Source organism: Homarus americanus, unplaced genomic scaffold, assembly GCF_018991925.1.
Source record: "Homarus americanus isolate GMGI-L3 unplaced genomic scaffold, GMGI_Hamer_2.0 scaffold25013, whole genome shotgun sequence".
In the NCBI taxonomy this organism is placed as follows: domain Eukaryota; kingdom Metazoa; phylum Arthropoda; class Malacostraca; order Decapoda; family Nephropidae; genus Homarus; species Homarus americanus.
This window is the reverse complement of record NW_024722158.1, coordinates 3,720,045-3,736,554: the sequence shown is the minus strand read 5'-3', so window position 1 is coordinate 3,736,554 and position 16,510 is coordinate 3,720,045. Positions and strand designations below refer to the sequence as shown.

Below are 16,510 nucleotides of genomic sequence, written 5' to 3'. Positions count from 1 at the left end.
TTCGGAATCACATAGTTTGGATACCCACACCTGTTTCACCTAATGATGAAACATATTCATATACAGTACAGTAGTTGTATCGACTGATGATAAGATAACGATAACCTCACTGGGGAAACAATGGAAATGTATGATGTAACACTCTATGACCATTTTATTCAGATTTTTTCTGTTATATTTAACTGAAGTTATGCACTACATTAATTTAAATTGAAAATTAAATTCAAGCGTTATGGCCGTGTGGTCATGGAAGTTATGGAATAAAATGTTCCGCCATTTAGGAATAATTGATTAATTGAGACAAGTAAAAAAAATACCAGAGAGGTGTAATGTGTAAAATGAAAAATTGGAGTAATATCTACAGTATACTGTATATAAAACACACACACAAGACTTGAACCCTAATCCTAAAGAAGGTTTAGTGACAAAAGAGAATCGAGAAGTGTAAATAGCATTAGAGGCCACTAGGGAGTAATGTTATCTATACTCCACTTGTAGTGTTTGTTTACAGTGGTGAAGCTGAGTGAGGATGTGACAGCTGAGGGATGGTGTCTTATTATTGGCCAAAATGGATAAACTAACGATAATATCCGGGGCTCTGTTCCTTGCAGCAGACATTTTCGCTGTGGTGAGCCTCGCCATGCCTGACTGGATCGTGTCTGACATAGGAGGTGAGGAGATCTTGGTAGTCTATTGTGTCGTGTTATTTGAACTTATTTTATTTCATTTATTATGAATTTATCACGTGTACGGTAAAGACTAGTCCTGCATTTTGATTTTCAAAGTTATTTCTAGATGTCTAAATTATTTCAGTTATCCTGACACAACAATATTTTCAGTTTACAAGACCCATTACAGTACAGTACATGCTCTTGAAGGTTATTCTAGCAAATAAGTTTAGCTTATATATATATATATATATATATATATATATATATATATATATATATATATATATATATATATATATATATATATATTTTGTATACTGTCATACATCCGCATTTCTGCTCTTTTTTTTATGTTAGGGTATTTGGTACCGGGTACATCAAGACCAAATTTGACCAACACTGGCATCGGTACAGATACATTCTGGAGCCAGTACAGTACTTGCCCACGGTGCATAACAGAGATGTGACCTCCTGCCCAAGCGGTTAACACGCCGACCAGTGGTGAAGACGATGAAGTAAAGTCAGATAATTATTCCCATCATATCTGAACTTTTACTTTTACCCTCTTCACCACTGATCGGCTTTTTTAGCCGCTTGGGCGGTCTGTCACGTCTCTGTTATGCACTTTTGGCAAGTACTGGGTATGCACTGGCTCCTGAATGTATCTGAACCTGCTCCAGTGCTTGTCAAGTCTGGTATTGAAAACCATTAAGTTCACCAAGATGTTGAACTGAATAAGACAATTTGGCAAATATAGTATAATGAAAACTCAAAGTCCTTGACCGAGCAATGAGACATTATTTTTGTAGAGGAATTTTATGCTCTTGCACTAGCAAACTGTTTCTTGTGGAAATGGTTTGTTTGTTTTTGAGTCATGGCCTATTTCTCCACCTTTAGTATTAATACCCCATAAAGATTAATGTCATATGAATATGAGGAGAAATTTGTAATTAAAAAATGTATAACATGGTACTGTATTCTAAAGGTTAGATTAAGTTTTTAGGCTAGGTTAGGCTTGGTCAGGCTAGATTGGGTTGGGTTAGGGTTGGTTAAGTTGGGTTTGGCCAAGCTAGGTTAGGTTAGACTACATTTTGTCACTGCTGCAATTTGCCGAGACCAGTAAAAAGATTCACTTTTACCCTAAAAATGGATATAATGTAAAATACTGTACTATAGTTTACTTGTTTTAACCACAGATTTTCCCTAGTTTTGAAAGCCCAGTCTAATTTATGAGGTATTAATACTGAAGTAGGAGAAATGGACCGTAACTAGCACAAACAGTTATCACCCCAATGAAACCTAAGCTTCAGGAGATCATCATCATCTTATTTCTTTGCCATTTTTTGACTGAGGTTTCGATATTATATTAGTTACGTACAACCATCTCATTCGGGGATTTTGACATTTACAATCTATAGATTTAATAATTCTATGACTCTTTTCTTCAAAACATTTACCTTGTAAATGTCAAATAACGGAGATATTGGATGTGTTTTATTCTCTTGTTACTATCATACGGGAACACCTGTTACCTGCTCACACTGTTTACAACCAACCCACTATCCGAGCATACTCACGTCCACAGAAAACATAAAATTACACCATGACGCTTCAACAAAGTTGCTTTTATTGGTACCAGATATTAAAGTAAGTACTTTCTCTTTAATATGGCAGAGGGTTAGCCCCCCGTCTAGGAAGTTAGGTAAGGTTAGGTAGGTTTCTTTGGTTGGTTAGGTCAGGTTATATTAGGTTCATTATTATTCACTTGCGATGCAAGTGTAGAGAATGAAAGTTAATCAAAATGATGAGATGTATCTATTGCATGTGTTACAAATCCCAGATTCTATGGTTGTACGAAACTAAAGGTTTACCACTGTGCAGTACTTGTTATGGCTTACTATTTAAAATGTAAATCTGGTGGAGAATTAAGGGAAAAACAAAGTGGGCTACTGAAATTTTTTTTTTATTCTCCTAAGAAATGGTCACAGTCACATCAACAATACAGTACAGAGCCTGTGGAGCTAACTAAAGCAAACCTAAATTGAGATATGAAATAGAATTTGGATTCTGCTGCAACCCCTAATTTTTAAGGGCATATACAATACAGTATATAAATTAGAAAAATAGGGACCTTTCTTGTGTTTACAAACTTTTTCATGTGGGAACCGTAACATCAATAAAAAATAAATAATGACATGTTTTGTGAATCATGGAAGATAAATAAAGTACATAGAAATAATGTATGTTTTGAAGATTATAGGTAATGGTCAGAATGTTTTAGTGATGTGATTATTATTGCAGGTGACACCCGCCTTGGGCTACTGTGGACATGTGAGACCCTCTACAACAGGTCTCAGGTAAAGTAGTGCACCAAATATGTATCAAATGGATATTTTTGAAGGTTATAGGCTTAAAAGAAAAATTCCAGTAATGAGATGAAAAAAAAAATGGTAGGTAGGTTGGATTTCCCTCACCAGAGTCACCACCACCATTATGGGTCCAGATAGGTTGACATTCATGTATTTTCCTGTGTTAATATAGTTATCTTATTTTACATGACCTGAGGATAGATCATTAAAACAAAGTTCTTTTTGGAAAGATAAAGATGTGTTTGAAATATAAAATTAGCAGTAAAGTATTAGGATCAGCTGCAATTTTTAGATACTGTACTGTAGAGTATAAATGTGGAGGGGAGAAGAGCTAGGACCAGGTCAACAATGACATGGGGAGAGGTTGTAAGAAGTGACATTAGAGTTAAGAACCTGATGAGAGAAGCTGCAAGATACTACAGTGTAAAAACCTGTTTTCTGGCTGCCCTCCATTTCAGAGCAGGTGTACTGTTTATTGCTTTAATATGAAACAATACTGTATACTCATATATTGCTAACTAGAATAACTGGGGTTTGATAATTTCTGAATCGTCTCTTCACGGCAGGTATGCTATGCTCCGTCTTTGGGAGGAGCATGGCTGGTGACACTTGGTTGTGTATTACTGGGCTGTGTGTGTGTCACAGCCACCATTGTACTCCTAGCACTCTCACATTGTCGCCTCAGTGTGCACGTCATGACATACGCCCGCTGGGTTGGCTTTACAGCTAGTAAGTACTACCCTACTTTTGTTAATTAATTATTTTTGGGGACGAGTTAATGCTCAAAAACTTTTGTGTTATCCACAATATCTTGTGTCATTATTGCCATCATGGGTTTTGTGCACATATCTGTATTATTATTTTTTCTTCTGGTACTGTATTGTAAAGGTAATTACAGTACTTGTTTGTTCATTGTGTGGATGTCATAAGCCACAGTGGCAATGTTAGTGATAGATGGGAATGAACCTCCCCCCCCCCCTCACTCTTTGTACCCCGCCATTAGTATTTGTCCTAATTTTCTAGTACTGTACTGTACTGTACTTTACATAAGCTGCACAAATACACTTCTTTTACTTATTGATATACTGTACTACACCGTACTTTTTTCTCCATTTATTGTATATTGAAGCACAAGTTTGTCCAAATTTTTTAAAATTAGATTAGATCAACAGTTTCATGTTTTCTGTGGTATAAAATAATTTCTTTAATGTTTTGTATTTGGTATTTATGAAGCAATGTATTCTCAGTGGTGCTGTTCTGCCTGGCTGCAGTTGTGTTTCCAATGGGCTTTTACGTAGAGGAGATTGGTGGTGAACCATATCAGCTGCCAAATAGCTTCCAGGTATGTCAAGCTTAGTAACTGGTAGACAGTATTCAAATTAATGGGAAAGGTTAAATTACACAGTAGTGAATGGCTATACTGTACATCATAAAATGTAGGTTTAATGAGGTATCCAGCACAATGGGGATAAAGGAGACAGAACTAGACCTGACTTGATCTAACGATATGTCATAAATTGGCTTGTACGTACACCAGCACTATGACTGTTTTGTTTCTTCCTTTGTTCTTGCACTGCAGTAATGTACATTTTATCCATGTCTCTCAGTTGTATCAAATATTTATAAAATTGGGAGATTTCACTAGTGATGTCAATGGTATAGCAAGAACATGACTGTAAGGTGCTGCTTAGCAGGGCATGTTCAACTTATAGGTTTATTTCATTATCTACAAGTTTAGCATTACCTGTGATATCTCATTGGCTGTTTCAGCAAAACTGTGTTGAAGACATTTTCAGTTTTCTGGAAGACACCTCTAGTTTTTCTGGTGAATTAATTGTAGATAATGTAGTAAATAAAAGTAATACTTAGATAACATTTCTTTATAGAAATGCAAAACAAAATGTCTCCCGGCTGGTACCCATAAGACCATTTGCTTAGTGCTCATACAATCTCACTTGGGCTATTCTTGCTCATCATAGTTACTCTGTCTTAACACAGATTCTAAAAGCCAAGCTACAATGTATTCAAAACAAGATTGTTAGGTTTATTATTCACATTAATGTAAGAGATCACATTAGTCACAAAATCCTGCAGTCACTGGACTTCCTAAATATAACAAGTAGAGTGAAGCAGTTGAGGCTGAATCACACTTTTAGGATTTTCAACAGACTGTGCCCAAAGTACAGAATCAGAGATATGAACCTGTAGGGTAGGGCGCTTGAGGAAATGAACACAGTTTTATGGTACCCAGTATCTGCTGTCAAGCAAAAAGCACTTTCTTCTTTACACATATGTCTTGCAAACACATTTATTAGTTTAATTTTTGGGGGCTGGACAATGGAGTGGAGTCTTTAGAATGAGTGACCGAAAATTTCCGCTCTCTCTCTCCTAATGCTCTTGAGTGCATGTGTGTTTTGGTTGGAGAGTGAAGTGTTAGAGCGACTGTTCAGGTATTTGGATATCTGTTGTGTGCTATATAAGTTACAGATGATTTAGTAACTAACCATATTTTGTTTTTCCAGGTCGGATACTCGTACATATTCTTCGTCCTGGCACTGTGGATGACAGTAGTGTCGGAGCTGTTTGCTGGAAAGGTTTGCCTGCCTCATTTTTAACTTGTGTAAAAAAAATTAACTGTAATCTTGTCTTTTTACTGAAGCTCTTGTATATTGTAGCTAGGATCTAACACCTTCATATGTATAATAAAGAACTCTAATTGCTTTTGTAATTTATAGAAGATTATGTAGAAATTATATTTTTTTATGCACCTGCTAATGATTATCACAGGCACCTTGGGTACTTCACCAGTGTTACACAATTTAGAGTTAAGTAGATATAGCTGTACTTAGACAATTACAGCACTGTACATGAGTATTTTTTAAGGTAGCTAAGTTATAAATTCAGTGACAAAACTGTATTGCTTATTGTAATTTATTCTTCCCATGACTTTGTTAAAGAATATTTATCTCAATAATTTCTCTACGATTATTGTCTGGAAGAACTTAAATTCAGTGTTTTTCTCGTACAGTACAGTATTTTTACTTCCTTCCCTCGCTCTTTAATATCAGGTGTGAGAAGTTTATGGTCTTGGATGGGTTTCTGTCTCTTATGCTACCCTGGGCCACTAATGAGATTTGCATGAATACAAAGAGAAAATTGAGGGAATAGGAGGCTTTAGTCACATATTGAGAGAAAATCATGTGAAAACAGTCATATACAGGGTATACTATTTATAAAGGTATCGGAGTGCTGGCATTTTGGACCTTCTTCCTCAACCCATATGTAACCAAGTTTTTGATTGGCTGGTTTTTGGTTCATTTACCCAATTGGCTGTCAGGTTTTGTTTAGTGATTTAAAATGTTTAGGACTGTCGATATCAAATCCAAGGCCTGAGTATTAGGCGAGTCAAGTGGTATTAAAATTTTGAGAAAAAGGGGGGGGGGGAATAACAGAGGAGAGTGATGCGAGACAGATATAGAAAATAACAAGCTTACCTACACAAACTTACAGTATGTAAAGCAAGTGCTGTGCTGTACAGTATTTAGCCTCCACTGTTTGTGCTTGTCAGTTATCTAGTGTCATGAATATTTTTGATGGTCATAGTATCTTAATTTTTTCTGCCATTTTCAAGGCTGGTTTTTAAAAATGCTGTACTTGAAGTTAAGGCTTGACGTTGGATGTGGTGAAGATATGTTTTAAATAGTTTTAATCTTTTTTTTGTCTGTCACAACTGTTCTACATATTAACTTGGTATATGTAGCTATTTGCTAGTACAGTACTGTATTTCAAGTACTATAGACTGTTTGAGTACCAGACTTAACTTAGTATCTGTAGCTATTTGCTAGTAAAGTATAGTACAGTATTACTAGTAAGGACTATGTAGATATGTATCAGATATAACGTAGTATCTGTAGCTATTTGCTAGTAAAGTACAGTACAGTATTACTATTAAGGACATAAAAGTAGTACTGGGCTGATGTCTCATGCAATGTACTGTACTGGTCTTGATATGCTGTTTGTGCTTAATATTATTGTGTTACATTGAGGCAAATCTGAGGGAAGAGTTGGTAGTGCAATTTTATATGTGGCTACAATTCATTTTTTAGTTTCTTTGCAATGGAGCCTTGATACCTATAGAGTTCGCATGTCTTATTAATACAGTGCTGGTAATGATGGTAGTAGAAGTGAAAAGTCATATATGGAAAACTTACAGATGGACAACAAACCTATACAAGTACATGTACTGTATACATTTATATAAAAGGTTATTTTCAGTGGACACGTTCACTTGGGAATGTATTATTGTTTTTAATAGAAGAGACATTTCTCTTAGACATGTAGTGAAGACATTTGTGATAAAGATTCAGTGGCATCATAACAGGGCTCAGGTTCTAGGAGGTTTAGGAGTTAAATGATTTTCTAAATGGTGACGTGAGAAAGTTTTTAACCAGATCACTAAACTTAAACTTGAAATATTAGCAACCAATAGGGAATCCACATTGTGCTTAGATTCTGACATACCTACATGTATTCTGTTGTTAGTTACATGGAAACTTGTGAGGAATTAGACACAGATAAGAGTGCGGTACTGTACCCAAAACCCTTAGTGCCTGGAGGAGTACCCAAGGTGTTCCTGTTGACTGTCTTATCATTTTTATAATCTCCACTTTGATTCTGTATTTATGTAAGTACAGGAACTTTTTTCATCCTCATTTGTGTGTATGGCAAATATTTACAAAAGATTAATGATTAGAAATTATCTGTTGTAGCAGATTGTAAATTTTATTATTGTTTACACTGTTTAAGGTCTAATAAGTATGTAAATAATTAGTTCTACTTTACAGTTTCATTAAAAGTTAAGTGTATAAGGATATTATAATGTACAGTACTATGTTATCTTTTAGTTGACAAAAAATATACCTTGAGTATTGCATATTTTACTAGGATGTGCAAAGATTTTTTTTAATTCCAGTGTACTGAGGTTAATGTGTAAATAACACCACTGTTTTGAGATGTTGCATCACTCATAACACAGTATTTATTGTGCATTATTTATAATTTTGTGTTTCCATTAAATTAGTGAAAGTAGTTATGATCCCTCACGTGATATTGTTTGGTGGCTTTAATGAATGGTATTATACCCCCTGATGTTTTACTAACTTATGTGTATTCATGTAATGTTGGTGGTTCAGCGGTAACGCATGTATCTCTCACTAATATATCAAGGGTTTGAATCCTGCTTGGCCCGGACACACGTGAGAAGGGTGTCATCCAGTGTGACCCTCACTACCAAATATCACAGGTTTCCCAGCCTCTGGTTTCCTCCTTTACTAACACTGGATAGACCAACCGCCCAAATGGCTAGTAAGCTTATCAATGTTAATAATGCTAATAACAGCTTCTCAAAAGACTGTTGTTATTTCTGTGTATTTATTAAAAGAAATAAAATTTGAGCAATGTATTCATCATCATGGAAGATCCTCTCTACCATCTGTAAAATGTATAGATGTCAAACAGTTGTGACTGCTGGTCATTAAAGGGTTATTGGATTTTTATAATGTAGAAATGTTACATTTTAATTTTAATCTTTTTATACAGTACAGTACGTACATAGTATGTAGTGTAATGAAACATGCACGAGATACTTTTACAAGAGTAGTGAATGTCTTGGAAAAGTGATGTTTTGAGTCTAAATTCTTCAAGCCATCGACATGAACTATGTTTATTGATCTCACTTACACAATAATAATGTGCTGTTGTTACATCCCATTATGTTAAGGATGATGGCGGAGTTACGGTATATTGATTATAGTTGAGTAAGAACCAAGTTTAATGCTGAAAGTAAAAGATTTAGGTGTATTAATGTATCATGTAGTTAGGTTAGGTAATTAGGTTAAATTAGGCTGGGTTTGGTGTTGAGTCTGGTAAAGTAAAGTTAATGTGGATCATCATTACAGGTGTCTTTAAAAAAAAAAAAAAATTAAGGCTAAATGTACCTACAACACCTCTACCATTACTGAGAGGAGAGACAGAGTTATGTCTTGTATGACAGGATCTCTCTCAGTTTAACTACATCCCTTATGAATAGAGGGTATGGAAGCTCTGATGAACTTTTTGTCTGAAGGCCAAGAGGTGTGAATATGCAGTGGTTTCTTGGGATAGCTGGATGATCTCTGCATGATTGGACAATGTGGCACCTGGGAACTTGTGGTGCTCTTTGCCCTGGTTCCTGAGGTAAAGGGTACAGGTCACTATTGCTTGAAGTAATGACAGTACCTCCTTCCTGATTGTACAGTACTAGCTGGCTTGAGCATACAGTACACTGGTTATGAATGAAAGATTGATTCTGACATTCTATATATAATTAGCCTAGATTGATCGGGTGACTCAGATCCCTCCCTCGTACCTAGGGAGGTTGACGATCTGGGAACTGAAGCTTTGTATATTCTGAGCCTTGTTTTATAGCCAGCTTGGGTTATAGAACACATGTACTATGGTGGGGTGGCATAGACTCACAGCCCACATCCTTTGGGCATTTGGATTATTGGAGGTATTCTCTAATTATAAGAGCTGCAGTTATACTGGGAAAGATCCTATAGTTAAGTCCATAAACTTATTACATTAGTACAAGATTTGTCTGATGCATGCTCGTTATAAAATGTGATTTCAGAATCACTTCTTTATATTTGAAGAGGACAGTATCTCTATGATCATCCTTTCATGTTTTCTTTAAATTTGTTGTCGTATGTAGATCTCTTGTATAAACTTTATAAATTGCAATTCAGTGCACTTTCAACATTTTGGCAATTGTGTTATGCACACAGTACTCTACTCATGAGCACAAGTGATACAGAATTAATTCACTTAGGAAGACATTTTCTTGATGAGTTTTGTTGTACGATATTTGCACACTAACCCATTCCTTACAGCTTGTACCGTACTAATGGTTCTATTTAACATTTACTGCTACTGCCATTTTTAGATATGCTTTTTGAGACATGTGGTATGGAGGGGTTTGGTGGTTTGTATATGGGCACAGTGATGTAGAGTACTGTACTGTACTGTACTGTACTGGTAATAACCTGAAGGTAATATGATGCCTGAAATCCAAGTTTTAATTAAATTTGTCATACCAAAGGTAATGATTATTTACATATATGTTTCATTGATACTAGGGATTTTGTGTAATGAGAGGAGATATATGTTGATGTATTTGTTCCTGGAAATGTTCAAAGTTTAAAGATGCACAATCAAGGTGCTGTATGTACTATACAGTATTGTATTTTTATTTTGACCAGCAAAAACAACTGCTTAAAGGTACTCAATAGGTAAATATTATTCTATTGTACTTCATTGCTACTATTATTTTATCTTAATTAGTTATTTATTTTCAAATGCAGGATATAGTTATGCATTTCTTTCTGCTTCATTAGTGACATCTGTACTCATGCTCAATAATTAATTAGTCTCAGACCAAATAGAGTATAATTTTATATGGTATGGACATGAACGTTTGTATTGGAAAAAAGTTTTCCCCGCTACAGAAATTGATAAGTACAGTGGGGTATGCTATAACGAACGGATCCTACTACGAATATTCCTATAACGAACGGTTTTACCTATAAAATTGAGAATGCTATAACGAACGAAACTCCTACAATGAACATTATTTAATTTTTTTTTTTCTAATTTATTGTTTTTTTATTACAAATATTAATGATATTCTTTATTTCAGGGGTTTAGATGCATATTTATGCACTTTTTTACAATTTTTACAATTTAGATTATATTTTTCAGTGTTAAGTGGTTGTATTTGGGGGCCTGGAATGGATTAATCCTATAACGAACGAATGCTATAACGAACAAGGTTCTAGAACCAATTAGATTCGTTATAGCATACCCCATTGTAACTTGGTTATAATAATATATATATATATATATATATATATATATATATATATATATATATATATATATATATATATATATATATATATATATATATATATATATATATATATATATATATATATATATATATATATATATATATATATATATATATATATATATATATATATATATATATATATATATATATATATATTACACAGAATACTACAGTATATATTGGTAATGTAACCCTCACTTTCCCATTAACTTCACTACAAAAATACAAGAATTGAACTGCTACACAAAATGATCCCACCTACACCTCCTAACACAACTGTCCACAAAAACAACAATCTAGTAACCTCCTCCATCTAAAGGCCATAACCAAACAGCATAATGAACATCCACATCTCGGAAACAATGCTCCCTGGGGAGATAAAGTTCAATACACCAGAATTTTGTTTTGTTCAACATCCTTCCCTAAAATAAACACACAATGCAGTAATACCTCGCCAGCTGTGGTTTTTATTTAATATATCCAAAGTTTATATTTTGTTCACTGTTTTGCCGAGTGTGGTACTGTATCCAGTTTTAAATATCCGTAGTTTCGACAAGGATTTTAGTCCAGCACGGCTGGAATGTTTACAAGATCAGGTCTGTCAATTGGTTGTCTTGTTCACTTCGGAGTACAGTACAGTATATATTTTTTCCTCAATTTATTATCACTTACCACGCCGAGATCCTTTCCTTCTTTAAATAAATTAGCTTTTTTTTTTTTTTTATATTTTGTGTTATAAGCCATATGGGTTTACACTGTCCTGGCAATATTCATCACTGTACTGTACTTGATTTTAACATTGAGCTGTACATTATTGAAGTTTAGGTATGTATATTGCTCAGGGATCACTTTCCTAAACCCGATATTTCCCATTGACCCGTCATTTACCAACAGCGGGAGAATTCTAGCATGTAATACCCACAGTTGGCGAGGAATTACTGTACCCAACTCATTCAGAATCCATACTGTTCACAATGCAACGTTGACCCGCCGCACACCTCACCTCGTCGTCCTGCGTGACATTTACCCGACACAAACAATCTTTCATCATAAATATATCTGGGAGTGACCAGAAGCAGAGTGATTTAGCCTTTCAAGTACATAATGCTGGTGTTTATGTACAGTACTTATACTTAGCCCTTTACAGTACATATCATTACAAAGTGTAGTTACATAATTTGTATGATTGAGTATATTTTGCTCTTATCTGATTCATTATTTGTAAAAAAAATATATGTATATATATTTATATATACAGACAGGAGAAAAAATTGTGATATTAAGTTAGACTTCATATTTCTTCCATTCCACTAACTCGGAGATTTGTTTGTCGAAGTTCTTTAAATAAACCTGTGATTCCAGTAGGTGGTAAAAATAAGTTGGCACAAAGTGGTTGAAATATATGGCTAATGATCCATATTAAGGCACATTTGAGTTTTTATTGAAAAAAGTTGCATTATATTAATGATTTTTGAGCCACATGTTCTGAGTTCCTGTTTGAAGATGTCGTCTTTTGTTGACGAAAGAAAAGGTGAAGGCGGCATTTCTTACGCCATTCCCACAATTTTGTAGGGTGGTAACTCCATGAGGTTTAATGTGATTTTTTAATTCTTCTAGTCCTTATTGTAAAGGCCTCATAAGATCTTAACTTCAGGATTTGGTGTTTTTTTGTATTTATGGAAATGTTCAGTTCCTAAACCTATGAATTTCTGAGGATCATTTGCACTACATGGCTCTTTCAGTGGGTCATGAAACTATAAGGTGGTATTCTGTCACCTTCCCTGTTTTTGCTGGACAACTGCAGAGTCTGATAAACTATTTCCTTACACCTGTCTAGAGTGTGCACAATGTGCATGACATATCCCTATTGCAAGAAAGTCAATATGGCAACATTTTGTGATTGAGGAGGTCGTGGGATGGATTCAGCCCTCCATTTTCTCATCTGCAAGTGTTCATCAAATAATTTCCTGAATGGAACATTGTCATTAGATGAACTTGGTGAAGAGAAAGAGAATCACAAGTTTATTTTTAGGGTTTCTTTGACATTGATTACTCTCATGTACAGTATACTAAAGGGATAAATATATTAATGGTTTCTAATCCCGGATATTTTTGTATTATTTTCATCCTTTGTATTCTTAAGAATGTTAAATTGTTCATTAATGGGGCTTTTTGATAAACCTCCATAAAGACACAGGAAGTATATGAGTTATCAAAAAGGAGGAGAGAAAAATGCAAAATATGTTTGGTTGTGTGGATGTAATAAATATGATATGAAGAGTGATTTTAAGTTATGATAAAAGTATGTAGCCTGGATCATATACAGTGTATCATGTTTTTATATAAAAAATGTATACTGTACGGAGAGAAGATTATCTGGAGACTAATGTGTGAACTCATTTAAGATCAGATTTAACTAATGCTGTTGAAGGTACAGACACATTTTAGAGTCAGTACTTCAGTGTACAACAAATGTGTGACCAATCGCCCTAGCAGCTAACAGGTCGATCAGTGACATTGAGAGTAAATTAAAGTATAATATAGAGGTTATGTGTGGACATGTATCTGTATTGACTGTGTTTCAGTTGGAATCCTGGCCAAGGATAGATGTGAAAACGCTGTTATCCAGTGTGACGCTACCAAGCATGGCAGGTATCCTCCGGGTACTGTAGTTACCTACTGCACTAACACTGGACAATAAAGTTCAAAACAAAGAACAGGCCAACTGCCCAAACTGCTAGTAAGCTGATGAGTGTGAAATGGTAAATTATATGTAATGATCTCCTAGTTGTCTTGGGTGCTGTTTTTATTTAGCTATCAAATAACTTACTGAACTTTATGATTTTCAGGGTAGGTTAGGTTAGGCCATTTCATGCTCCTTGTTTCCTCCATCATGCTGTTGTGATATATGAGCCTTGGCTAGCTCTTGTCATGTATACTAGGTAACAGCTAATTCTGAAGGACATCATCACATGATGGCTAGTGCCAATGAGAGCTGAATGTTCCAACTTGGCCACCATACTCTCCTCATTAGTTATGATGAGATCCAGTGGTATGGGTGTTTGTTTACCTCTTTAATGAGTTGGATCGTTAGCATGTTGGAATAGGAAATTGTTTCAAGAGTTCCTCCCCCCAAAAAAGGAGAAGAGTTGAATCTGTCTTGAGAATCGCTAATACCCATGATTATACTGTCACCTTGTACTATGTGCTGTTAAGGTTTAGTTTTCCTTTCAATGGCAGAAAACTGCTACCACCACACATTTTCTTGTGGTGCAGTAATTTAAAATTGTACTTTATCATTTCACCACAAATCAGCAGTTTCTGTACAGTACTTTATTATGACTTTTAGTGTTTAGTAGTGTCAGTATAGGAAGAAACTTAAGTTCCCAGAGAAAACTTGCCGTGTTTGTTGGTAAATTGAATAAAATTGAAATTTGACTGAAAAATATTATCTGTAATTATCTTCATTAAATTCCAAACATTAATTTAGTATTCAACAAACCTTTCTATAATTAATTGGTTTTAATGTACTGTACAGGTTTACTAATCTAATTTTGAACAACATTGACTGAGGTGTGAAACAAAGATTCTTATTTACATAATGTTCTCTGATATTTTCAAAAATTTTTATTACTGTACAATACAAGATGAAAAATGCAACCAAGTATTGTAACTGTGAGAGAGAGAAGGGAGAGAGTGTGTGATTAAGACAGTTCATCTCATCTTGACTGTCACTTACGCATTATCTTACCAGGCATACCGTACTACATGATCATCCTTGCCAACAAGAAAAACAAGACAAAGAAGTAGACAAATGAAACAAGAAGATCAATAGAGAGAAGAAAGCAAATCTATTGTCATGGTGTGGTAATACTGTACTGTCATAGTGTGGTAATACTGTCATGGTGTGGTAATACTGTACTATCATAGTGTGGTAATACTGTCATGGTGTGGTAATACTGTACTATCATAGTGTGGTAATACTGTCATGGTGTGGTAATACTGTACTGTCATAGTGTGGTAATACTGTCATGGTGTGGTAATACTGTACTGTTATAGTGTGGTAATACTGTCAAAGTGTGGTAATACTGTACTGTCATAGTGTGGTAATACTGTCATGGTGTGGTAATACTGTACTGTCATAGTGTGGTAATACTGTCATGGTGTGGTAATACTGTACTGTCATAGTGTGGTAATACTGTCATGGTGTGGTAATATACTGTCATAGTGTGGTAATACTGTCATGTGGTGTGGTGTGGTAATACTGTCAAAGTGTGGTAATACTGTACTGTCATAGTGCATGGTGTGGTAATACTGTACTGTCATAGTGTGGTAATACTGTCATGGTGTGGTAATACTGTACTGTCATAGTGTGGTAATACTGTCAGTGTGGTAATACTGTACTGTCATAGTGTGGTAATACTGTCATGGTGTGGTAATACTGTACTGTCATGGTGTGGTAATACTGTCATGGTGTGGTAATACTGTCATGTGTGGTAATACTGTCATGGTGTGGTAATACTGTACTGTCATAGTGTGGTAATACTGTCATGGTGTGGTAATACTGTACTGTCAAAGTGTGGTAATACTGTCATGGTGTGGTAATACTGTACTGTCATAGTGTGGTAATACTGTCATGGTGTGGTAATACTGTACTGTCATAGTGTGGTAATACTGTCATGGTGTGGTAATACTGTACTGTCATAGTGTGGTAATACTGTCATGGTGTGGTAATACTGTACTGTCATAGTGTGGTAATAATTTACTGTCATAGTGTGGTAAGTACTCTATAGTATTATTGAGACACACTGTACTGTAGTTTGTGTAATATTCACTGTAGATGTAGATATTAAAACTTCGGTAGAGTACTAAGAAAAGACTAACACTTAAATTATGAGTGAGTGGGTTTGAGTGAGGGTTTGAGTGAGTGTTTATTAGTGAGTTAAGTGTTTATTAAGTCTTGTTGAACATTTAAGTGATAGTGTAGCTGCTGCAATTAGTGTTAACTTTATGTAAGTGGCTAGTGATGATGGTCACTGTAGGGAATAGTTTCTTCATTTATATAATTTGGGAAATATTCCATGTCTATTATGTGCTCGCGTCGTATATTACTGTTACAAGATGCTAGGAAAGAGCGGCCATTTCTTGGAAGTCGTAGGATATTTCACCTGTTGTGTTGTAAAAGTTTCTTAAAAGCGATTTCTCGGAATGCCTGAAGAATCAATAACATGTTGCAGTGGCTGAGTTAAAATGAATTTCCAAGAGGATGACAAAAATGACGTCACGCTGAGTTACGCTGAGGCACCTTGGCTGCACACTTTCATTCATCACCAGTTAGAGAGTAAATTTAAAGGTGCTGTACAGCAGGACTTTAATTTTACCTCTAAACTGGTGCTAAGTGAACGTGTCTATAGCGCGTTTTTTCCCAGCTGAGAAAAGATGCCCTGCCCCCTCCTCAAGAGTTACAGCCGATTGGCTGTTGCAAACCTGTCCGATTTTGCCCTGAGTAATGATGTATT

At 35.1% G+C, this 16,510-nt stretch overlaps 1 protein-coding gene across 2 annotated transcripts; it reads left to right on the top strand.

Annotated features, from left to right (window-relative positions):
• Window positions 1-470: 470 nt before the first annotated feature.
• On the top strand, window positions 471-14,476 carry LOC121862105 (modulator of smoothened protein-like). Of its 2 annotated transcripts, XM_042360089.1 has the most exons (6): window positions 471-671; window positions 2,973-3,028; window positions 3,607-3,769; window positions 4,288-4,382; window positions 5,563-5,634; window positions 13,577-14,476. In XM_042360089.1, the coding sequence occupies exons 1-6, from the start codon at window positions 569-571 to the stop codon at window positions 13,661-13,663; spliced, it is 576 nt and encodes a 191-aa protein (XP_042216023.1). In that variant the 5' UTR covers window positions 471-568; the 3' UTR covers window positions 13,664-14,476. The 2 variants fall into 2 exon arrangements, with proteins under 2 accessions (XP_042216023.1, XP_042216024.1); XM_042360090.1 differs by lacking the exon at window positions 13,577-14,476 and having other exon boundaries at window positions 476-671; window positions 5,563-10,078.
• Window positions 14,477-16,510: the final 2,034 nt, after the last annotated feature.

Coding starts and splice junctions, on each gene's coding strand:
- LOC121862105 (XM_042360089.1), top strand. CDS start 569: ATGGATAAACTAACGATAATATCCGGGGCTCTGTTCCTTGCAGCAGAC. Junction 4,383..5,562: donor AGCTGCCAAATAGCTTCCAG/GTATGTCAAGCT, acceptor TTGTTTTTCCAG/GTCGGATACTCGTACATATT. Junction 5,635..13,576: donor CGGAGCTGTTTGCTGGAAAG/GTTTGCCTGCCT, acceptor ACTGTGTTTCAG/TTGGAATCCTGGCCAAGGAT.